The sequence below is a fragment of the Dermacentor andersoni genome, chromosome 7 (genome assembly GCF_023375885.2).
Source record: "Dermacentor andersoni chromosome 7, qqDerAnde1_hic_scaffold, whole genome shotgun sequence".
In the NCBI taxonomy this organism is placed as follows: domain Eukaryota; kingdom Metazoa; phylum Arthropoda; class Arachnida; order Ixodida; family Ixodidae; genus Dermacentor; species Dermacentor andersoni.
The window spans coordinates 167557740-167582430 of record NC_092820.1 but is presented as its reverse complement, the minus strand read 5'-3'; the positions used below and the strand labels follow the sequence as shown (position 1 = coordinate 167582430).

General features: G+C 46.9%; 4 protein-coding genes across 4 annotated transcripts in view; 1 reads left to right on the top strand and 3 right to left on the bottom strand.

Moving 5' to 3' along the window:
- The window catches only part of Fancm (FA complementation group M), a 44528-nt gene extending 24968 nt beyond the window's left edge, over nt 1–19560 (bottom strand). The window contains exons 1-8 of the mRNA XM_050180287.2: nt 18922–19560; nt 18503–18675; nt 16682–16759; nt 13170–13328; nt 9429–9672; nt 2046–2221; nt 1473–1581; nt 261–418 (exon numbers count right to left, since the gene is read on the bottom strand). Of these exons, the coding sequence (XP_050036244.1) occupies nt 261–418; nt 1473–1581; nt 2046–2221; nt 9429–9672; nt 13170–13328; nt 16682–16759; nt 18503–18675; nt 18922–19435 (1611 nt within the window). The 5' untranslated portion in view covers nt 19436–19560. The remainder of the gene's footprint in view (nt 1–260; nt 419–1472; nt 1582–2045; nt 2222–9428; nt 9673–13169; nt 13329–16681; nt 16760–18502; nt 18676–18921) is intronic.
- An 854-nt stretch (nt 19561–20414) lies between these two features.
- On the bottom strand, nt 20415–20726 carry LOC126533091 (histone H4). Its single transcript, XM_050180311.3, has one exon. The coding sequence runs from the start codon at nt 20724–20726 to the stop codon at nt 20415–20417; it is 312 nt and encodes a 103-aa protein (XP_050036268.1).
- A 1354-nt stretch (nt 20727–22080) lies between these two features.
- Nucleotides 22081–22887, bottom strand: LOC126533089 (histone H2A). The gene has a single exon (XM_050180309.3). The coding sequence runs from the start codon at nt 22724–22726 to the stop codon at nt 22352–22354; it is 375 nt and encodes a 124-aa protein (XP_050036266.1). The 5' UTR covers nt 22727–22887; the 3' UTR covers nt 22081–22351.
- Nucleotides 22888–23367: 480 nt separating this feature from the next.
- LOC126533087 (histone H2B) lies at nt 23368–24074 on the top strand. Its single transcript, XM_050180308.3, has one exon. The coding sequence runs from the start codon at nt 23423–23425 to the stop codon at nt 23795–23797; it is 375 nt and encodes a 124-aa protein (XP_050036265.1). The 5' UTR covers nt 23368–23422; the 3' UTR covers nt 23798–24074.
- The last annotated feature ends 617 nt before the right edge of the window (nt 24075–24691 follow it).

Sequence of the window (24691 nt, the reverse complement as noted above, 5' to 3'; positions counted from 1 at the left end):
ACCCTGTCCTGTTGTCGCATTATTCCACTGCTAAGCATGCTAGTAGATCATTCTACACCTAAGGCACAGATCTGGCTTTATTCCACAACTCACAGGCTTGGTAGTCAAGCCTGCACCATCGACACAAAACTTGTGAAATGTTTCTAAGTATACCACAAAGCACACTTTTAGGGCTGGAAAATGGAAGGCAATAGTGAGTGCATATTATTCAAGCAGGTGCAGCTTGTTTCAGTCCAAGGGTCAAAGAAGTTCGTATGTACCAGAAGCTGCTCCTTCTGGCTGAAGCCCTTTGCTGTACCCGCTCTTTGGCCCACGAAATTCATGGCCTTGACGAGCGGCTGGTGGCGGTTGAGCTGCACCGTGATCTCCTTCACACTGTCCCGGTACTGGGAGAAGACCATCACACGGGTGCCTCCCTCTGGTAAAGACATGGGAGCAAGAGGCCAATTCGAAGGCACTTTGAGTTTTTCGCTAACAACCTTAAGGGCCATTTCTTTGCTCTGTCCTTGTGCAAGTTTTACACTGTTTATGCACGTGTGTTATCTTTCTTTTCCCCTTGTGGTTGTAAAAAACAGTCAAACAAAAATGAAAGGAGAAAAGGGAGATAACTGATGCTGGTTGGAGCAATAATTTTTTAATTGCTTCTTGTCGTTCTTTTGTTGTTTCTTGCTTCCCTGTTGATATCATGTGGACATGTATAACAACACACCACATTTTGCAAATCAATAAAGCCAGCTCGGTGTTGGCTTGCGCTTCCTTAATACGAAGTGTGATACATGTGTGCATGCACACATCCTTTCTATATGCATATTATTCCTTATTCCAGCAATGCAATTCAACTTTACTTCACCAATTTATATCTCGATTTGTGCAGTCTTGCTCTCTTGACAAAACTCAAGCTGTTTCGATTGCTAACATTATGTATAGTGCTCAAATGTTAGTTTGTTTTTTGAATAGAAGCAACAGTCATTCTGACATTTTACCTCTTGAATATACAAAGATGTTCAGTACATAACAGATTTGATGAAACCTGATTGGAATATTCCATTTTTTTGCAACGCCCCCTTCCCCACTTTTTTTTATAAGCAATGAGCATGGATTTTGATAGCAAGCCTGCTAAATTACGCAGTGTGACATTGTGCCCTGGTAAACACTCAGATGCTCAGTAATTTTCTTTGTTGCTGACAGTAGATACTCTGTACACAACCTATGCTGATGTCACAGCAACAAACGAATGCTATGTCATTATGCAACAACAACAAGATGATGATGATAATAATAATAAAATGGGATAATTATATATAGCATGCATGACCATTAGTGGTGATGATTAAGTTTCCTATAAGCTTTTTGCATGTAGCAAAAAAGTTTTAAATTATGTTCAGTCATTAATACAAATGATAATATGCACACAATGGTCTTGGGTGATAAAAGTGATGATTTTCCATTGCATAGGATGTGCAGGAACATACCATTGCCTGCAAACTTTTTGAAATGCTCTAGGATGACTTCCTCAAGCTTTGCAAGCTTTGGATGACCCACAACATGTGCTGCTTGGCCTTCAGTTTCGGAAAATGTGTTCTGCAAGAAAGTGGAAAAAAACGAAAAATGTCAGAAGTAGTTAGAGCGAGAGAGAAGGATAATAAGGAAGGCAAGGAGGTTAAGCAGAAAAAGATCTGGGCGGCTTGTATGACAATTTAATAATGAAAATAATAACGAATTTAAGAATACGTTCTTGTGTGGACTAGGCTTTGTCTATGAAACATTTAAGAATGCGTCCTTAAATTAATTATTTTCATTGTTAAATGTTCGTGCAAGGCCACCTTTGCTTTGCTACTCTATGCCAATGGAGGAATACAAAAAAAAAAAAAAAACCAAGATGGGCGAATAGGTGGATAGTATCATAAATTGGGGGAATATCATATGCAGTTGATAAGCTTTTGTGCATAGTCAGAAAGATTCATACAGATCAAGACCCTACTTGAAAAGTTGTTGAAAAGATTTCACTAGCTCATATTAACCATAAGACAGGAGAATAACATAACCTCATATAGTGAGGACGCAGCTGCAGCAGCAGCAGCAGTCGGGTGAAGGGTGTCATTGGCCGATGCCTCAGGGACTCCCAGGCGCTGTTCCAGGTGCTTGTAGAGCTCTTCGAAATCTCCGTTGTGCATCAGTTCGTAGCGGACGCGTGGCTGGCTTTTCTCGCCGTCCACTATGCCTGCACGTGACAGAAAACACCTTGCATTGCATTCACAGTGAACAAATGTTTCAAGAAAATAAGAAATCAGCAGAAAATGAAAAAAAGCTCTGTTTCACTCCCTGCCACCCCTTATTTCCCACAACCATTCATGAGCTGTGAATGCCATCTCAATGAAGCAATATTAACTCGTCCAGACTACCCACTTGTATGTGATAGTACTGAGCTCAGCACCTATCCTGTCTTGAAATTTCCTTACGCTGGTTCCATATTTTTGGCTGTAACTGGTCACACTGAGACACCTCCTGTACTGACACCACGCATACAGTTATCTTTTTCCTGCGACCATTTTTCGCTGGAAATGGTCCCTTTTTCATTCATGTAGCGTAACTTCCTAGAATCTTGCCATTGTTACGTTTCGCCTACAACGCGCGGTAATGCCGGCGCGGATGCAACGGACGCCGGGGCTTCGTTCAAAGCGGCGGACATTTTGGCCCGTTCGACGCCGCCGCAACGCCTCCCCGCCAAGCGTGTCCAGGCGTGTTTCAGTGCCACGTGTCTTCGTATGTGCGTGTGTGTGTGTGTGCCCACGCTTGTCAAAGCGCGGCAGCCGGGGAGCGGAGCTCCCCAAGTGAGGAGCCAGCAGGTCTGTCCGTCGGCGGGTTGGCGATGCGTCACTACACTCGGTTCAGCATGTCTCTCGGCTCGACCGTGCGCGCCGTCGTGGGCTCATGCTCCGCCGTCGCGTGGGCTCATCCCGTGACCTTCCTTCTGGCCCGCGACGCCGAGAGTATAAGAGCAGCTGCCCCCGGACGCCAGGAGAGAGGCTCCGATTTCTTCTGTTGAGTTACGTGCTCTCCCGTCTCTCCACTTCGGTCGACCTGACCGGCCGCTCTTTTGCTATGTTAGAATAAACAAGTTGTTCTGTTACCAGTCTTCTCTTGCTTTGCCGGGACCTTCGGATGCTTCCAGTGCCCCAGGCCGCCAGGCCAACGCTACCCTTGGGGCTTGCGACCCATTCGCAATAACGGGCGCCAGCACTGAGACCCCCAACAAACTGGTGGCAGCGGTGGGATCGCGACAACGGAGGCCAGCAGCGAAGAGATGCGGTTGAATGTATGCTGAGCAGCACAACGACCATCCGGGAGCAGTGCAACGAGCCCTGTGTGATGACTGGTTGCCTGCAGCGGAACGACTGCGCGGAATTCTTGGCTGCGAGGTTTGGTGAGTGCGGGACTTTCTTCTTCTGAGTTTTGCCAGGCTTTTGTTAGTGTCAGAAACAGAGCTGGTAATTGTGGTTGTCGTTGCTGCCGGGTTAGTTTGCGGCAAGACAATAGTAGGCAGTAGAGAAAGCAGCATTCAGAGCAGCCATGGATTTGAAGTCGTTGCGCAAACCGAAATTGCTGGAGCTTGCAAGAGAGTTGGGTCTGGATGTCTCAGACAAACTCAGAAAACCAGAACTGCTAAGGGCTATTCTTGAGTTAGAAGCTGAGGATGACGAGCTGTCGGAATGCCTTGAGACCATTGAGGAGAGGGAGACGGCAAAAAGACAGGAGCGCGAACTTAAAGAGCAAAAAGAGAAACAGGAGCGCGAACTTAAAGAACAGAAAGAGAAAGATGAGCGCGAACGTAAAGAACAGATAGAACGAGAGCAACAAGAGAAAGAAAGAGAGCGCGACCGTCAACACGCTTTGGAAATGAAGCGTCTCGAGTTAGAGATGGAACGCGCTCGTAATGGAAGTCAGGCACACGGTGCAGGAGAACGAGTATTGTTCAAAATGACTGACCTGATGCGGCCGTTTAAGCTTGGAGAGGACATTGGTTTGTTCCTGGTTAACTTTGAGCGAACGTGCGAGAAGCAGGGGTTCTCTCGGGAAACGTGGCCACAGCGCTTGCTCACTTTGCTACCCGGCGAGGCGGCCGACGTAGTCGCTCGCTTGGAGAGAGAGGAGGCAGAGGATTTCGACAAAGTGAAATCGAGACTGCTAAAAAAGTACCGGCTGTCAGCGGAGGCGTTCCGTCGGAAGTTTCGGGAAAATGAGAAAGGCAAAAGTGAGTCATATACAGAGTTTGCGTACAGGCTTATGTCAAACATGCAGGAGTGGCTCAAAGAAGAGAAAGCGTTTGGTGACCACGAGAAAGTTCTGCAGTGTTTCGGGCTAGAACAGTTTTATAGTCGGTTACCTGAGAACGTGCGGTACTGGGTCTTGGATAGGCCAGACGTTAGTACGGTGGCTCGAGCCGCTGAGCTAGCCGAGGAGTTTGTGACGCGTCGGGCTCGCGGAGCTAAGGACGGTCAAAAGGGTGAATTTGGCTCCAAGTTTGAGAGGCCAAAGTTCACGCCCATGAGAGCAAAGGGGGACACACGTAGTGCGGATGCGAGTGAAAGCAGTCCGACCGAACGTAAGGAGACGGCGGCAACCGAAGCCGAACGCAGAAAGCGGTTCGAGACGAGGCAAGTGCGCGTGTGTTATACGTGTCAGAAGCCGGGTCACTTTTCGGCGCAGTGTCCAGAAACAAAAACAAAAGTCGTGTTTTTGTCTTTATGCAGCACTGACGAGAACATGAAGCTTCTCGAGCCTTACATGCGAGACCTCCTCGTGAACGGGAAAGAGTGCCGAGTGCTTCGCGATTCCGCAGCTACAATGGATGTAGTTCACCCCTCTTACGTAGAACCCGATATGTTCACGGGCGAGTGCGCATGGATCAAGCAAGCAGTGGAAGCTCATAGCGTGTGTCTGCCCGTAGCAAAAGTGCTGATTGAAGGACCTTTCGGAGCGCTTGAGACGGAGGCGGCAGTGTCATCTATGCTGCCCCCCCAGTACCCGTACCTATTTTCGAACAGGTCCGATCACCTCCTGCGCGAGAAGGGGCTTTTGTTTGGTGAGGCTAGCGTTCAGGCCTTAACCAGATCGAAGGTTCGGGAGCTCGCTGCAAAGGCGGTAGTTGCGGGACCGACGTTGTCGAACAATGAAAAAGGGTCAGAGGCGCAGCAAGCTGATATTCAGAGCACGCCCCAACTGAATAAAATTGAGCCTGTAGCATTAAAGGCACCAGATACTGGAGAGGAAATTCCCGATGCGGGAAAGTTAGAAGAGCTATCTGCAGATTTGCTCATCGCGCCTACGTCAGATGGACTTAATAGGTTGCTAAAAGTCAGCCGGTCGGCTTTGATAGCCGAGCAAAAGAAGGATGGCAGCCTAGAAAACATCCGCTGCATTGTCAAGGAAGGTATCGCCAAGAAAAATGCTCGCTTTGTGGAAAGAGGTGGGGTCCTGTACCGGAAGTATCTAGACCGCAGGGGAGTGGAGTTCGATCAGCTGATCGTGCCTCAATGCTATCGTCAGGATCTGTTGCGCTTGTCGCATGGGGGTTCGTGGTCCGGACACCTAGGAGTGAAGAAAACTAAGGACCGTCTCTTGCAGGAGTACTATTGGCCAGGGTGTTTTCGGGACGCAGACCACTTTGTGAAGACATGTGACACCTGTCAGCGGGTGGGCAAACCAGGGGACAAATCGAGGGCGCCGTTGAAGTTGGTACCTATCATTACGGAGCCTTTTAGACGGCTCGTTATTGATACAGTGGGACCTCTGCCGGTAACAGCCACGGGGTACCGACACATTTTGACTGTGATCTGCCCAGCGACAAAGTTCCCTGAAGCAGTGCCGCTTAAAGAACTCAGCTCAGTTGAGATAGTCAATGCACTACTGTCCATATTTGCGCGAGTTGGTTTTCCTGCAGAAATCCAGTCAGATCAGGGCACAGTGTTTACTAGCGCTTTGACGACAGCCTTTCTCGAAAGGTGCGGGGTAAGGCTGTTACACAGCTCAGTGCACCACCCCCAGTCGAATTCCGTTGAGAAGCTCCACTCCGTCATGAAGCGCGTGTTGAGAGCATTGTGTTTTGAACATCAAACTGACTGGGAGCTGTGTCTGCCTGGAGTGATGTTTGCATTAAGGACCGCGCCGCATGCGGCTACGGGGTTTTCGCCAGCTGAGCTGGTGTACGGTCGCTCGCTGCGATCTCCGCTTCGCATGCTTCGAGAATCATGGGAAGGCAGGGGCGACGACCCAGTCGTGGTAGAGTACGTGCTTAAGCTCCTCGAACGCTTAAGAAGGGCACAGGAGTTGTCAGGTGAAGCAATGGCAAAGGCCCAGCAGAGGGCCAAGGTTTATTATGATCGGACAGCCAGGGCCCGTCGTTTTGAGGTGGGCGATGAGGTCATGATATTGCGCACATCGCTAAAGAACAAACTCGACGTGCAGTGGGAGGGCCCAGCACGGATTGTTCAAAAACTGTCGGACGTTAACTACGTGGTGAGTCTGCCAGGAAAGCGGAAAGCACAGCAAGTTTACCACTGTAATCTGCTCAAACCCTATAAGCAATGGGAAGCAGTGGTGTGCATGATGGTAAACGTTCCCGAAGAGCTTCCGGTCGAGCTTCCGGGACTAGGCTCAGTGACGAACAGGAAAGACACCGATCAAGTCATTAGTGACTTAATAAGTAAAGCATCGCTGTCGCCTGAGCAGAAAACCGAACTACACCAGCTCTTACAAGAGTTTCAAGGTCTGTTCTCTGAGAGGCCTGGTAGGACTTCTGTCCTTACTCATGACATAGAACTTACCTCCCCAGAGCCAGTACGATCCAAGGCGTACCGGGTGTCACCCCGCCAGAGCGATATTATGGAGGCTGAGGTAAAGAAAATGCTACAGCTCGGTGTTATTGAGGCGGGTGAGAGTGATTATACCTCCCCTTTGATTTTAGTTGAGGTACCGGGCAAGGAACCTCGTCCTTGCGTCGACTACCGCAGGCTTAATTCCATCACTAAGGATCAAATTTATCCGATCCCTAACATTGAGGAGCGCCTTGAGAGAGTGAGTAGCGCTCAGTTTATTTCCACCCTAGATCTTGTCAGGGGTTATTGGCAGGTTCCACTTACAGAAGAGGCTAGTAGGTATGCGGCGTTCATTTCACCAATGGGGACATTCCGTCCTAAAGTTTTGAGTTTTGGTTTGAAGAACGCGCCATACTGCTTTTCAAGCCTCATGGATAAAGTGTTGCGGGGACAGCAAGAATTCGCTTTACCGTATCTAGACGACGTAGCGATATTCTCCGCATCCTGGCCTGAGCATATGGCGCACTTGCGGGCAGTGCTAACCCGCCTGCGCGATGCGGGCTTGACAGTCAAGGCTCCCAAGTGCCAGTTAGCACAGGCCGAGGTTGTCTACCTCGGACACGTGATTGGTCGGGGTCGTCGCCGCCCCTCTGAAATAAAGGTGGCCGCTGTGCGAGACTTCCCGCAACCGCGCACGAAGACCGATATTCGGTCGTTCTTAGGTGTCGCCGGCTACTATCAGAGGTACATCCCCAGGTACTCTGATATCGCGTCTCCCCTAACGGATGCTCTAAGAAAGACAGAGCCGCAAACAGTCGTCTGGGATGAGACAAAGGAAAGAGCTTTTAGCGCCCTAAAGAGCGCCCTAACAAGCCAGCCTGTGCTACGATCGCCCGACTACACAAAAGGGTTCGTTGTTCAGTGTGATGCTAGTGAGCGAGGCATGGGCGTTGTACTGTGCCAACGGGAAAATGGAGAAGTAGAACACCCCGTCCTGTATGCTAGTCGTAAGCTGACGAGTCGTGAGCAGGCGTATAGCGCCACCGAGAAAGAGTGTGCGTGTATCGTGTGGGCCGTTCAGAAATTGTCATGTTACCTAGCTGGCTCGAGGTTTATCATTGAGACGGATCACTGCCCTCTCCAATGGCTGCAGACCATCTCTCCCAAAAATGGCCGCCTCCTGCGCTGGAGCCTCGCTTTGCAACAATATTCCTTTGAGGTACGTTACAAAAAGGGGAGTCTCAACGGTAACGCCGATGGCTTAAGTCGAAGCCCCTAACGTGGGAATCAGCCTCAAAATTGCTTGTTACTGATGTTTTTCTTCCTGAGGCAGGATTTTTAACCTATTGCTTTCGTGTAGTGTTTCAAAGTGATGATGTGCTTTCTAGTGCAATTTTCCGATTTGTGGACGCGTTCTGAGTGCTGCTAAACTACTGTAAGGAACTAGGCAGCAGTATAAAAGGGGAAAGAGCCTGGCAGGGCTTAGTGAGGGTTGTGCCGTGCTTGCTGACTGAGCGGTTGACTTTCGGCGTAGTTCTAACGCTTGCCGGAAACGAGAACAAAAATGTCAACTCTCCCGAAGTCACTTTGCAGTGTCCTGTGTGCACCTGAACGTGAGAACGAGGCCTTCTCTGTGCGCTGCGCTCAAGAAACGCCAAAGGACGCCCGACTTCGGTTATGAGCATCATCGAGCGACATCCCTCCGGACAGCGGATGCAGTCCCCTGACCATCGGGATCTCCTTCCCCCGGCGGGGCGGTCTGTTACGTTTCGCCTACAACGCGCGGTAATGCCGGCGCGGATGCAACGGACGCCGGGGCTTCGTTCAAAGCGGCGGACATTTTGGCCCGTTCGACGCCGCCGCAACGCCTCCCCGCCAAGCGTGTCCAGGCGTGTTTCAGTGCCACGTGTCTTCGTATGTGCGTGTGTGTGTGTGTGCCCACGCTTGTCAAAGCGCGGCAGCCGGGGAGCGGAGCTCCCCAAGTGAGGAGCCAGCAGGTCTGTCCGTCGGCGGGTTGGCGATGCGTCACTACACTCGGTTCAGCATGTCTCTCGGCTCGACCGTGCGCGCCGTCGTGGGCTCATGCTCCGCCGTCGCGTGGGCTCATCCCGTGACCTTCCTTCTGGCCCGCGACGCCGAGAGTATAAGAGCAGCTGCCCCCGGACGCCAGGAGAGAGGCTCCGATTTCTTCTGTTGAGTTACGTGCTCTCCCGTCTCTCCACTTCGGTCGACCTGACCGGCCGCTCTTTTGCTATGTTAGAATAAACAAGTTGTTCTGTTACCAGTCTTCTCTTGCTTTGCCGGGACCTTCGGATGCTTCCAGTGCCCCAGGCCGCCAGGCCAACGCTACCCTTGGGGCTTGCGACCCATTCGCAATAACGGGCGCCAGCACCGAGACCCCCAACACCATAGATTTTATAGCGAAATAATCTCGTCCAATCATACTGTGTGCATGACACAATTAATGGTGTATATTCTGGAACGTAAGCGAGCACCAGCAATCGATCACAAGTTTCGGCCAATAGGGAGCTATAAATTCATGACTCACAGTTTTGGTACAGTGTGGTTCTCCAACTTCACCATAACGTGATAGTATCGAAGAAGAGTGCTCACCCTTGAGGAAGTAGAAGAATGGCTGCATGCCGTGCGCCAGCAGAAGCTCAAACGCATGGTACAAGCTGATGAGCAGGGAGAAGTAACCCTGCAGCTGTCCCACCTCGCGGGAGCTAAGCTGGCTGGGTGGGTTCTGCTGGAAGCTCTCCTTGAGCAGGAGCATGCGATACTTCCCCAGGGACTCTGGGTTCACTCGCGGGATGGCATTGCTCCTGTCCAGCCGGTCGAGGTACGTGCGGATCACCTGCAGTAATCGTCAGCTGAAGTAATCTGTCTGTCTGCTTACGGCTTTCTGAAGTCAACTACACTCCGATAACTACTTTCTGAAGTCAACTACAAAAAGTGAAGTCAACTACACTCCGGCTTGTACACAGCCGGCAATGCAGGAAAGGCTAGAGAGACTTTTCTCAGTTCTGGTATTTGCAAATTATAGTGCGCCACATTTGAAAGGAAGATATAGGCATGTGTCATGTAATCCGATGCGACATTAAGTCTCGTACCTTTATGTTGCAAAATATGACTTTTGTTGTGTGAAAGGTACCGCAGATTTGAACCTATTTACCACTAAGTGAATCACCTGTGACTGCACTCCTTGCATATCGTATTTGCATGTAACACAACCACGAATATAACACCAGGGAGACGTTTGGTTTCTCAGAAAAAGAAAATAAATATATATTATGATTATAAGGAGAAGCGATGCTGCAAGGAAACAGGAAACGACACATAAAAGTGGGCACTTTATTCCTCGTTACTTTGAGCTGCTGTCGCAATATGCAGTGAACGGATGAGTGCATACACAAAGTTCTCGTTGTCACTGCTGACGTCTTTGTCAATGTTGGGAAGAACAGTGTTGTCCTCCATGCCACTAAAGTTATTAGACAGCATCTAAAGTGGGGAAAGCTTCGATAGTGTGTGCACGAATATGGCTCCGCATGCTGTAGTGATTGTGGTGGTTCCTAGTGGTTTAGGTCACTGCAATTTGAAGTGTGTGTGTCTTTGTGGGGGGCGGGGGGGGGGGGGATAAATGATTTTATATGTGTGTCACGAACCCAAATGTGACATGAGGCATGTTCCTAGGCTGGAAATAAAAAAAAAAGAAGAGAGTAACTTGCATTATATTCCTGCAAATACGGTAGCTTCCATAGCATTTCTTGCTATGTATAAAACGAGGTATGGGGTGCTGGCGCAGGCTTGCTGGTAAAGTATCCTTGAATACTAGTGCAGTGCAAACAAGATGAGGACATAAAAGCAAATGAAAGCAAACAATAGGTCATTAGAACACATCAAATAAAGGTTGTTGGTGGAAGTGAACACAATGCCTGTTCCATGTGCACTTCTCATGCCCTCCGCTTGCTTGCGCTACACTAGTATTCCTCACGAAGCTCCTTTCCATCTGGCATGGCAGCTCCAACGAGCTTGTAATCCACCACATGCAGTGTTTGTGGAGATTTTGGCTTTAATAATTTGTAGTTGAAAGTGTTTCGCAGCTTCAGGGACCGACCTTAAACAGGTCTTTAAGCCTCCCTTATGATGCATGCCTTTAACTACTCAATGTCCTCAGCCTTTGAGGGATTGCTGCCTCTGCTTTGTGCATGCTTATGAGCATTTTTTTTTTCACATTTAGCACAGGCCTGAATGAAGTCCTATGAAGTTTATTAAGCTTTTGTTTATTTAGTTAACTAATATTATAAGGATTGCTGGTGACAGAGATGCGTAGGTGGTTTCATTCTGAGGCTGTCTTTGGCAGCCTTTCGTTCACGTAGTTCACCTAACATAGCCGCATAGTTCACCGAACTCTATTGATTCTACAGCTGTTCCTTTTTCTTAAGTTGAACATGCCAGATCGTAAAGGTCTTTTGTTTGATTATTTTGCTGCTTAGTTCCTCACACTATATTTTCTTCTTTTAACGCTTCTCCTTAATCATCATGAGTCGCACGCCAGGCTATGCAAACCTCTCCAGCTCTCTCTAAAGAGCCTCTGTTGCAATCAACGACAATTGCAAGCGAGTGGATAACTAAGTCAGCACTATGTGTGCCTGGTTTTTCTTCTTGGGTCTTCCTGTTCTTACTTTCTACACTGAGCTTACCATCTACTTCTTATCCAGCTCGTTTCTTGAGCCCTTCTCTAGACAGGCAAGTTCCTCGCCCCAAGTTAGAACTGACCTTGAACTTCAGACCTTTATTCTTCAAACTTTCTCTTCAAGTCTGCTGAATGCTTACTTTATTATTTTCTTCTACCAACAAGAACACAAGAAAAAGGTTGAAGGATCAAACAAACATGCAGCGACGCAGTGACAACTTTATCCTTCAGTTTGGCCAAGTGAATTTCTTCAGCACTGCCAAAGGAAGGAAGCCAACCACAACAGTGGTGTTTACTGGATTATCCCCGCCATTTGCTGTTTGCTCAATGTGTGTGTATGCAAGCATCAGCAACAAATCATTGTGGTTGAGACATACAGTGTTCGGTTGTCATCTCATTCACATTCTTAACCCTTTCAGGATCAATGACGTAAATATACGGTGCTGCGAACAAGTCCAAAATGGTCAATGCCGTATATTTACGGTGCCGTCTGTACGTTTAAAAAGCGTGCCAATTTCCTAATTTTTTTCTTTCCTGCCATGTGGGAATACAGGGAATTATTTTCTCGCGCCTCCCTCTCTCGGTTTTCGTTGCCGGTTTGCTTTAGAGCTAATTTGCTCCGGCGCATCTATATCCTACCGCTCGCTCATTGGCATGCGCGCGGGCAGGTGGCGGTTTGGGTTGTTCCGCGAGCGGTTTTGGCTTCTTGCACTCACAAAACTAATGGCTATCTCCTTACTAATCGCTCAAAGGGCGGCTGCCTGTTTCTCGCTCGTTTAGTGCTCATAGGGGTGAGCATAGGAAGGATGCTGCCGTGCGTGGATTTCCTCTTCTTTTCTTTGTTTTGGGAGACTCGCGATATCTAATTGCCTCTGGTTGGCGATAAGATGAAGATTAGCAGAAGTTTGTCACACGTTTTGTTTTTTTGATGGGCACACAACCGCACAGTTTTTTTGAGTGTGCTCACCTACGCAGTTCGATTACGCTATGGACGTAAATATTAGTGTAAGTGTAGTAACATTTGAGACTTGGGAAATATTCTAGTGTTTGCATATTCTAAGCCTTGAACTATAACATTGCATCAAATTTTTCATTCTTATAAGCTGATTTCCTTTTTTTATTGTTCTTATTCATGAATAAAGAGTGCATATATACCAGTGCAAAACATTTTTTTTGAAATAGGTGCCTTAGAAGAATTAGACTCTGCAATAAAAAAAAATCTACCCTGGGCGGTCACATATGGCGAAAAAAATCGACCCTGAAAGGGTTAACTCTATGCATGGCTATTTTTCTTCGTTGTTAGCGTAAAAAAAAAAAAAAAATCTCCTAAGGACGTCGTTATATGCGTAATTGTCACACAAAGGAGAATCCTAATATTGTCAAGATTTCTTTTTTTGCCTTTCTTTCATTTCAAGCCTTCCTCCATGACGGAAAGACAAACTGCACAGGTGGCCACAAGAGCTTACAGGGTTTGTGCAAAATCTGAATTCCTGCGGAGCTTGGGCACATTGCCTTGAATCTACACAGTGGTTCATCAAACATGCCTTAACAGAGCAGAAATTCACATTTGTCGCAAAACCCATGTCGTGCAAACTTTTGCAGCTGTACTCATATTTGCACTCACCTGAAGACCGACTAAACCGACCGATTTCACTCACCCCTAGAAACTTGTTCTTTAGTTCAGTGATTTCTTCGCCTAGGGGCACCACTACTTTTTCGATCGTCCTCTTCTGTGTAAATTCCTGGATGTCAAGGGACTCTTCTGTCCTCAACTCCACGTGGGAGATCATCAGGTTTGCAAGGACGTTGCGAACGGCCTGCACAATATGAAAGAAAATTGATTTGCCTTCAACGAAATGGTGTTAAAGAAAGATCAAAACAGTCTCTAAGCCTAAACATAGAGTAATGCAACTGATAGATTGTTCAGTTGCAACTGAATGCAACTACCCCATTCCTGCACTGTTACCACAAAATTCCACATAAAACACAAGTTCTTGTTCCGGATTTTGGCATGTTACATTATATCTTGATATCACATCGAGGTGCCAAATTTCTTTAACGTCTAAGTGTTTCTTGGTTTTATATGATAAAAATTTATTTATTTATTCAAGTTTCCTTACAGGTTCCGTCAGGAACATAGAGTAAGGGGGGCGATTGAATCAAACACAAGTTTAACACAAGCAACGCAGATGAAACAATACAATGTGGTTACATAGTACAAATAAATAAAAGAAAGTTTAACATGACACAAGTATACTATAGTTACAAAAAGGTTATTGTTTGCAAAGGCACGATAACGCAAGAATGTAAGATACACAAGGGGGAGACAGCCTGTTCAATGGGCAGGTAATAAGCGCACGACAACAACTGGTACGCTAAAAAAAAGTTAAAAAAAGGCGACAATACACTCCCACGTAATCACAACGAAACATAGTTACAGTATTTAAGATGTATGAAGTTGATACACTTGGGTGCGGAACGATGCGTGATCGGTTACTGAAACGATTTCGTTGGGAAGATCATTCCATAATGTTATTGCTCTGGGCAGTGTCGATGAGTTGAATGCTTGCGTGTGACCGTAGATGTGTTTGAAAGAGCGATGGTTGTTTAATCGATTGGACATGCGCATGGGGGATTCTAGGGGTAAAGGTGAAAGATAAGTGCAGTTTATATACTTGTGTAGCACACAAACGATAGCAACAGAACGACGGGTGTCTAAGGATTCGAGAGTATTATCAGTTTTTATTTGAGTTATGCTGAGATGACGGCTGTATCTTTTAGAGATGAAACAAGCAGCACGGTTTTGTATTGCTTCTATCATGGAAATTAGGTATTTTCAAATTATTACATGAATTTTTAGTGGTATCACGAGCAGATATTTTCCAAGTATACTTTGCAGCCAAAAAATTACTCTTCACAGTAAATATATATTTGAATTCATATTATATGTGGGATTTTGCATACCCTGGGTCGTTGTCCCCCCTGTACCTGGAAACACGATTTATTAGAAGAGGAGCTGGACACTCAGAGCTCAAGCACAAAGCCAAGTGTAATATAGTCTTCCATGTTTTGTGAACGTTTATACGTACCATTCGAGCAGGTTTTATTGGGTCATCACTCACATTAAAGTTAACAGACAACTCATTGCTCTCGACAAAAGCAGTACGCATGACTTCCGCTTAACAAGGTTTCTCTGTTCTGACGGGCTGCAACATCATAATAATAATAATTTACAAATGCATATAAACTTGCTGGTGAACAAATAAAAAAGGTACTATGCTTTTCATAAAGACCATGGACACATACACAAAAAGGTGTTATCTAAGGCCACTGTAAAAGTAACTGCTGGGCTCATTACATACAAATGCTTAGGGGAAGATACAGGACAACACAGGCGAAGATAAGAATAGACAGGCATGGCCTGGCACAAACTTCGTACTATTTTATATCTGCCAGAAGCCATCAATTCAAGCAAGTTACCACAAATGGTAACCTGCACTACAACATCCAGAGATAAGCAATGATTCTACTTTCAGAGAGCCTGATAGAGGTGTATTATATTACCTCCGAGTACAACAATAGCATGAGCAAGCTTTCAATTTTTTTTTTTAGTAGTGAGGAGCAGTTCTCGCAGAGCTTGCTGCAGGAACACGACCATATTTCATAGGTGTTCCTTCTTTTTCTTCTTCTCTTCATAGTGACTGTGTCCTGTCTCATAGCGCATGTTTAGTAAGTTGCTTTTAAATTGATGGCTTCTCAAAGAAAGAAAATTAGTTGGAAGTTTGCATCATCCAAGTCTCTTGCTTTTTGTCTTCATTTGTCTTGAACTGTGTCCTTCGATAGGCCACTATAAGCTCGCCATAATTTGCATGGGCAAGTTTTACCAATGTATCAGCAGATCAGGAAGTTTATGGATCATTTTGGGGTCGCTGATGTCTCAGTGTATTTCATGAAATGGGTATCCTGCAGAACGGCATCCCTCAGTCAGCCTCTAGATTTTGCAGTTATGTCAAATTAGCTACAGTTACATTAGGCTAGAATAATCATGAACATGCATACTGCATTTACTTGTGTGCCTTTTTTTTTTATCGTGGGAGGTTCACTTTCAGAATGGAGTGGTCACAGCCATGGCTGATGACAAAAAGGCCAACTGCAAGAAAATTTCAGGTTGTGTAGAAAGCCTAGTTTCAGATAGCATAGATACTATAACATCCTCCCAGCAAAATTTTATGTTTGAAATACGTGTGGATGTGTCACAAAAGGCTCACAAAATGTAGACTTTTTGATACCAAAACTGGAGGGAAAAAATAAAAATAAAGAAGTGGCACTTGATTCAAAATGCGTGGCTCCTCAGCGTGACCTACAAGATTATGCAGTACCCGCAGCGCGCTAAGAAATCTCAGAGGTGACCGTGCTAGAACTTATGTCATGCCCGCTAACAACCGGGTGCACACGTTGTCTGCTTAGGTGCTATTTAAAGCCCAACTGCAACTAAACTTCACTTTGGCTAAATTTGCTGTAATGAGCAGTATAATACCACCAAAGCAATCCTGGCAAAGCCGCAGGGCTGGTAATTACATAGCTTCCATGTTAGCAGACTTTAAACGGTACCTAAACAGATGACAAGTTTGCTTGGTGATTGTCGTTAGAAGATAAGTCCCAGCACGCTACTTCAGTAAATTTTCAGTGCGCTGGGAGCGCCGCCTTATCCCTGAGGTCATGCCAAAGAGCCGTGCATTCTAGGTCAAGCACTTCTGCTTGTTTTTCAAATGTCAAATATTGCACATGGAGGGTCCTCCATATCTATAACTATATTAAACAAGGTCTTTTATGCAGCCCAAAGTTCTGTTGCAGTTGGCCTTTAAAGGCTGCTAATAAAAACATTAGACAATTACCAGTCCTGCAGCTTTGCCAATTTTGCTTTAATAATGCACACTACTCATTTATAACCAATTCGACTGAAGTGACATTCCACTGCGGTTGGCCTTTGAAGCTGAAGGGCTATTTAACTTTGCCTTCACAAAGAGAGGCAGTGTACAGGTATGACCATTTTGTATAGCATCACATGTTCAGCTGCAGTCCTGAAAATTGTTTCGGTCATTTATGAATTGCGCCTGTTGACATACAGTTTATGCTAACAAGCAAGCTATTTTGTCATGTACGAACTCACCTTAACATCTGTTCCTGGCGTGGCACTCAGGGCAAGAATCCTGAACTGGTTGTTGTACTTAACAATCTCCTGCACAACCTGCAAGAACATCAAATGTAAATTCTGCTGGCACGAAAAACACTTTCTCACTTCTGATTCTCTGGACACCTACAAGACCCAACAGAAGTGGGACAATGAGTTAATGCCTTGTGCCCTGCAATATGTATATGAGGCTAGAGTGCTGTGTGGTCAGAATACAACCCTTGCATCAGTCCTGAAGCTTCTCTGTGCTTAAAAACAAACCAAGCTCAACAAAATTCTGGCAGGACCCATTTTACGATGAACATTGACATTAGTGCGATTAGCATTGAAGCAATGTATCAACAAACCATAGTGGCAATGACAAAATGCGTCATGTATGAGGCAGTATGCAGCCAAGCTCCTCTCACTGAGCTGCCCACTGGAGATGCTGCAGAAGATCATGTGTGGTGCGTGTCTGAAAATATATTCTAACAAGATAGTCTTAACATATATGGCACGAGCTTGATTTCGCCCAGCATCGGACAACTTTTAAAGGAGTGTTTTAGTCATTGAAGAGCGGCACACACACCTAGTTCCCTCAGCACAGCAACCCGATGCTATATCTGCCAGACCATGGACTACCCAGTGACCAAGTTGGCGGGAAAACGGTTAGAGACATAGATAGATGGGTAGACAGACACCAAAAAGTGCTAATTACATTAAATGAGTGAGACAGGTCACAGAAAGAAACACATTGACAGAGTCCTGTGGGTAGCACTGTTACACTTATTTGTCTGAAAGGTGTGGCAATAAGCCCAAGCTTGGCAACTTTCTTCCTTTTTAATGCTCTATTGATGATTCAGTTGTAAAGTGGCACCACACAAGTTCATGTGGGCATACTCATATCTGCACTGGATGTGCAATGCAGAAGCGAGTGTCTTGATTTATGGTAATTTGATTTATCTGTACCTTCTATACAGTGCTGTATTCTTCAGGCCTCTGTAGTGAAGACCTATAAATGCCTTTGTCCATACTATCGCAGCATTGAGCCTGCTGCCCCAAGATATTTCCAGTAATATACCTTATCAGTCTACTAAGCCAAGAAAAAAAGTGAGTTGTCAATTTTTTTTATGTGCATTATACCTGAAGACTAGAGATTTAAGGGCCAGGAAAGAACCCAAAAAGATTGGAGGGAAAATGTTTTCTTTTCATGTTGCATTAAGATTTCCACATCCAGTAATACTTGCCATTCTATGCTGTGCAGCATACAATTCTAGAAGTGACAATGACGAGAAAAAGGCAGCAAAGTTTGCAACTGACTTCATTACATGATTTCAGTTTCGTTTTGAAAATGCAGCATAGCTTTCAAATGTAGTGGAACACGGGACGCCATGAAGCATGTAGAACTGCCAACATGGTGGCAAGGCCTTTGCACTAATCAGCCGCAGACACCTATGCCTTCTAGGCTGCTGAAGATACCTCCGCCAACTGCCAGTTGTGAACGAAGTGGATCTTTGTCGGTAAATGTTCATACCAAAAGTGGAAGCCATCCAGGGCCTGTGTTTGTACACAGTGAAAGGGTCTATATATATCAATGCTCCAAATAACTTACAATGAGGGTCGTAGAGGCTGTTCACGGTGGCCTTGAGAACTTGCAACGTCAATGTGAATTAATAAAACCTAAATGCACTAAGGTAGTTAAATGTCGGGAATGAAGCAAGCCCTGCTGAATGGTGAACATGTGGTGTAGGAGTTGGAGCGCACCGGGAAGATGGCTTGTGAAGCAACAGACAGAATTAAGGAAACTCATCAGGCTGTTACCTGGCAGTAGGAGTAGCTGCCCAGTGCTTTGTGGGCTTCATCAATCACCAGACACTTCACATCCTGCGGTCTCAGGGCGTTGCGCAGTAGGTCATTCATCATCACTTGTGGCGTTAGGAAGAAGACTCGCCTTTCCCGCCACCCTTGGGCTCTCTGACCAGCAGGTACCGTTCCTGAAAGAAAGGGCGTCTATTATGTTTTAATTATTATCGGATTGGAACACAATGGTGGCGCTTGGATTTCCCAATGTCGTACTGGCGTCACGCCACGTTTTGCTAAGATAAACTGGACGACAGCTTCGGGGACCGTTGTTTACGACAGCGTCTAAAAAACAAAGGTGTCAACGTGCATTCGCGATTTGCAGCAAATGTTCCGTCTCTCGAAACCCAAACATGGTCAGTGCAACTGAAACAACCAACCTGTCATCTCCAGAGTATCTTCCAGCGGTATGCCCATTATCTTGTAGCAGGCTTCAATCTGCTGAGCAACGAGCGGCCTCGTCGGTGCCATGAAAACGATCTTGCCAGTGGGGTACCAGCGGTAAAAGTTGTACATGACCACAGCTGCTATGAACGTTTTTCCCAGGCCAGTGGGAAGGATGACCATCGTGTTCTTGAACAAGGCAGACTGTACGATGTTGAACTGATAGCTACGCACAGGATAGTTGGTCGGGTAGATCCACGTCTGGCCGGCAATAGCGTCGAACCCTTCCAACTGTTCGAGCGCCTTCTGCATCGAATAGCACTCATCTCGAACAGCGGACGTCGACGGAAAGTTACAGGAGAGCGTTGCGTCCATCGCTTGGACCAAGAATTCATCATCCTCGTCGCTGAGTTCCACCATGTCGTCCGGAGGCTTGTCCTTCGGTTTCGGAACCTCGGACGCAGTGGAACCTTTCGCGTGCCACGCTTTGAACAGCGTCGCCTGCTTCATCGTCTGTCCGTTGTCGGAGGACACTGCGGCCGGCTGCGACGTAAATTAAGCCGAAAATAAAAGCTTTGTTTCCTATCGCTTTTGACAACCGACCTGTTCCAACCTGCTGTTCCGCGCCACAACTTGTGTTGACTTCGGCAGCGGATTCAGCTTGCACTGGCTTAATATATGCGGAACAAAAAAAGAAAAACATCATGAAATGCGCGTGTTGACAGTAGGTTTTAAGCTTAAGTTTAAACGGTGAATAAGGCACCAAGCTTCCGATTCACTTGCATTTACCTCGCTGGCTATTTCTATTAACGGGTTTGTTCCAACGTTAGGTTTAAATAGACCGGCGTGGGTAGGTCTATCGTTGCCGGGCCGTAGTGTACGTGTACGGTTGTCGTTTGTTTACGCGCGTTCGCATGGGAGCCGTTGCTCGTAGCAGTGAATGAACTTGGTAATACGCACGTTAAGACTGCGAGTTTAGCGCTACGGCATTTGGAAAACAGCGTAAGAATCGGCCGAACTAGTTTCAAGTTTGTGCTAACAGTGCCGACGGCTTCCTGCCCCTCCGTCACGATGACCCAGTCTCGTCGGCGTCGAAGCTTGCCGACAAACCGCCATTGCCGGTCCGCCGCGTCCGTTAAAGGAGTCGCAAGCGGCACACAGGCGATTATTGGAAATTATTGGAAAACACTACTAGCACAGGGGCACTCAGCCACGTGTGCCGGCAAGAGAAACAAGGTTCCAAGGTGATGATGACACTTTTTATTTACTCATGCACAAAACACAAGCGATAGGCTTACACTATCGACTTCTACCATACAGCTTAGTTTTTTTTGTTTTGACGTCAGCCATGTTGAAAATATACATGCTGCTGTGGATGACTCTGAGTGGTTAAAAACTGGGGACGAAGAGTACTGCGAGACTTTGTACACAAAATGAATAGTCCAGACCGGGAATGCTGTCCGCTGCAGCGTTGACAATGGCGGTGTCCTTAGCCGCCGAAACCGTACAGGGTCCGGCCTTGTCGTTTGAGCGCGTAGACAACGTCCATGGCAGTCACAGTTTTTCTCTTCGCGTGCTCCGTGTAGGTGACTGCATCACGAATGACGTTCTCCAGGAATACCTTCAGCACACCTCGCGTCTCCTCGTAGATGAGACCGGAGATTCGCTTCACGCCACCACGACGGGCTAGACGGCGGATAGCAGGCTTCGTGATCCCCTGGATGTTGTCACGAAGAACCTTACGGTGACGCTTCGCACCTCCTTTTCCGAGTCCTTTTCCGCCCTTTCCTCGGCCAGACATGGCGACCGCACAGCAAGAACAAAACGCAAGATCAATAAAACACTCACTCGCAGTTATGCACCCAGACGTGAGCTTCGCGTCGGCAGCAAGATGCGTCTGTGCCGATCAGCCAACGGCTCATGCTTATATAACCATGGCGCGGACTCGTGGGAAGCGCTGCCTGTGATTGGTTGAGTGAATGGTGGATAGATAAGGAAGAGGTGGGGAAGCGGTTGACTGCAGAAAGCAGTGATGGTTGCGAAATTTGTTGTAGTGAAGTTTCGTTTCCTTCCCTTTGCGCAGGGCTGTATCTGGCACCTTCTAGCGCTCTCTGATAGTTTGATGTGCTCCCAGCTTCAGTATCGGGAAGATAAACGGTGCGAAATGACTGGACATGAGCGGAAGCGAAACACACAAAAAGCCATGCACGGCATTTTCTTGCTCTTTAAATCGCGCACTGTTTAATTGTACACTATTACTAATAAGCTACTATCGTTACTGGTGCAGCCGGATGCATTAGTCGATATATATATGTATATATATAGTAAACGCCGGGAGTTTGCAAGCACCTGCTTGCAGCACTCATCTCTTCCGTTTCCTTATCTAAAATCACTTCACACACGGGATGCAAACGTCTCGAGTAGCGTTCTTTACTGCGAGTTTCTACACGGCCGGTACTCCCGGTATGACTGCTACTGCAAAAGCAGCATTTCAAAATATCGTGTGACTGACATGTCGATTTGTTTACCCGAAATGTCTGTATCATAGCCATTTGCCTTCACGAATGTGTTCGAAGTTTTCGGTCTCATTTCATTCCTGCCTATTTCGTTATTTCAAGACTACTGTTAAACATTTGCCAGAAAAAAAGGAAGGTGATGAAGCCTTCGCGAAGTGTCGTGAGTGGGTTTCAGTAGGGAAGAAAAAGAATAATTCCTTCGGTTACCACTGCAGAAGGAACTCAAGCCAGTAGAATCTTCCTGTGAGCTGTGCAAACATAACTTCCAATAAGCCTAAAACATCAGTAACTGTTTCAACGAGTCGCAGCAGACTTTCCTTCCCTACATTCCTGCTTAAAAATTAGGCCTTTCTTTTCAGAAAAACAATTAGGTATTGCGCGAGCAGCATATTTTGAGCATGGTGTACGAAATACATGTATACACAGCACTTCGAAATTGCTTATTCTTGTCGCGAAGGGCAACGTTTCAAAGGAAACTAAAGACGAGCCCAACTGCGCACTTTATGTTCGTGTTTGCATTGCAACTTCGCAGTGCAATTTCACGTCTTGTACTTTGTCAACGGCCTAAAATTAAATGAATGAAACACTGCAAAGCGGCGCAATGCCGTGCACGTTAGCGCCAGGAAATCCACGAGGAAGTAGGCAGATGAGATGGGAATTTTATTGACGTGAAAGACTGCCACCAGCAGAACACATACAGCGCGATCACAGAGCACGGACAAGTTCACGCACAGTTCTATACACAGGACAACACAAATTTCACCTCGAGTTATTTACAGGAAAAAAAAAAAAAGTGACACCAGCAACTTTTAAAAACAGCCCCGCGTTATGCCTGACGAGAACACGTCTGGTTACTCCATCCAGCTTGAGATACATTAGCTGGCGAGGTCAGCGGAACCGTGCGCTGTGTTTAAGACTTCTTCTCGGTCTTCTTGGGGAGCAGGACGGCTTGAATGTTGGGCAGCACACCACCCTGCGCGATGGTGACGCCCGAGAGCAGCTTGTTGAGCTCCTCGTCGTTCCTGATGGCGAGCTGCAGATGTCGGGGAATGATGCGAGTCTTCTTGTTGTCGCGGGCTGCGTTCCCGGCCAACTCGAGTACTTCGGCGGCCAAGTACTCCAGGACAGCCGCCAGGTAGACCGGAGCACCGGCACCTACGCGCTCGGCGTAGTTTCCCTTGCGTAGCAGACGGTGGATACGACCCACCGGGAACTGCAGCCCGGCCCGGCTAGAGCGGGTCTTGCTCTTTCCCTTGACTTTGCCACCCTTGCCGCGTCCAGACATTGCGAACGGCGAGGTTTTGAGAAAAGCTTTCGAGACACGAACTGCCGCGGCGGGCTTTGACCTGGGGCTTGTGGAGGCGAGCGCGCTGGCTCCGATCACCGGCGCGTCAGAAACAAGCAGTTGCGTCAGCGCGACGACTGTCGCAGACTATAAACAAGATGGCGGCGAAAGGCGTGGTTCGATGAACAGCTGAGACGTGGCTTCTCAACGCCCGTTGGCAGCAAATCGACCCAATGGTAGACTGACAAATTGTTTTCAGCAGTTTGATTCGTTCGTGACGCTCCAATAAGAACTGTGAATTCTGATAGAAAAGAGCATTTTTGCAATGGTAGCAGAGTCTTATGTGCGCATGCGCCTCCAGCGCTTGATATAGAAAGCTTTACAAATTGCTGAAATAAAACTGTTAAACTATTATTGAAATACAAAATATATATATAATAACATCTACTTATTCCAAAAATTCTGAATTTACTACTTATTAAAGCAGTTATTATTATTTTTTATAAAAGTTAACCTAATATTTACATTTTGTTGGTAGAGGGCAGCACCAAGTTGTGCGAAATATGTGAACTGCGTTACCATTGCAGTGTGCGCTGCGCGTGAATACCGCAGATTCCTTTAAAAAGGGGACCTCGCAAATTTCTCGGCACAGAGCGCCTCTTGTTCGAAGTGTTGTACGTGTCTGCGACAGTCAAGATGCCACCCCAGCCAAGCGGTAAAGCTATTAAGAAGGCCGGCAAGGCGCAGAAAGCAGTCCGCGCTACTGACAAGAAGAAAAAGAAGCGCAGGAGGAAGGAGAGCTTCAGCATCTACATTTACAAGGTACTCAAGCAGGTGCACCCTGACACCGGCGTCTCCAGCAAGGCGATGTCGATCATGAACAGCTTTGTCAACGACATCTTCGAACGCATCGCCGCCGAAGCGTCTCGGCTGGCGCACTACAACAAGCGGTCCACCATCACCAGCCGCGAAGTGCAGACAGCAGTACGCCTGTTGCTACCTGGAGAACTCGCCAAGCACGCGGTCTCGGAAGGCACGAAGGCCGTCACGAAGTACACATCCTCGAAGTGAAGTTGCGGACTATTTATTTTCTTCATCTCTTCACCGTGCAGCGTGTCGGACCACGCGTTCATCACCAAAGCCCACGGAGTGCTGTGCTAGTTCCACTCTACGTGAACTTTTTTTTTTTCTTGACGTGCATTCCGCCTTCACAAGCCGCACCTCCAGGGTTCCGTGCATCTCGCATGTCATCTGTCAGTTTTAGCCTCCAGCGTGTGTGAAAAATACTGTCCAGCTGTATTTCTGAGTGTTGTGATGAGTGAATAAAACAAAATTGGACAGGTTCTGATCTCTCGTGCCTCAATGCGGTGGTCAATTACCGAAGTTCGCGGCATGTTTCGCTGCGTATGTTCAGACACTTTAGGATCCGTGCGCACCTTTACTGTTACAAAGCTACATAACAGGTGCGTCTTCTGCATCGAACTATTCGATGCTAACGCGTGCGATAGCCGAGCAAGAACTATGCACAGGTAGCATTGGCGCTTTACATCCAACGCGGAAAGGAAGTGCAGCGCGAACTTTTACAAGGACACGCCAAGCCTGCAGTGTAAATTGCATGGTAGTGCGGATGGCCCCACCAGTAATTTTATTTCTACATAATATAAAAAATAATTGCTGCGCTGTAGCTGGCGCCCGAGTATGTCATGCACATTGGCAGCGTTGTGAGCTGCATGTTGAAGCTACATCGGCGCTGAAATTAATGCGCAGAACTTGATTTGACGGCCCAGATCATCTGCATAAGTGCGTTCACTGTCCTCGCTTCGCAACTTCATTGCTTGCAATATTTGCACAAGTACGCTTCTTCGAGACAGGAAGTTGGCGAATCAGATCGACGCCGCAGACGTCCGAAACATGAGCTTTAGAAGCTCCGATCACAATAATTTGTGGCATAACCTCTTCTGTTAC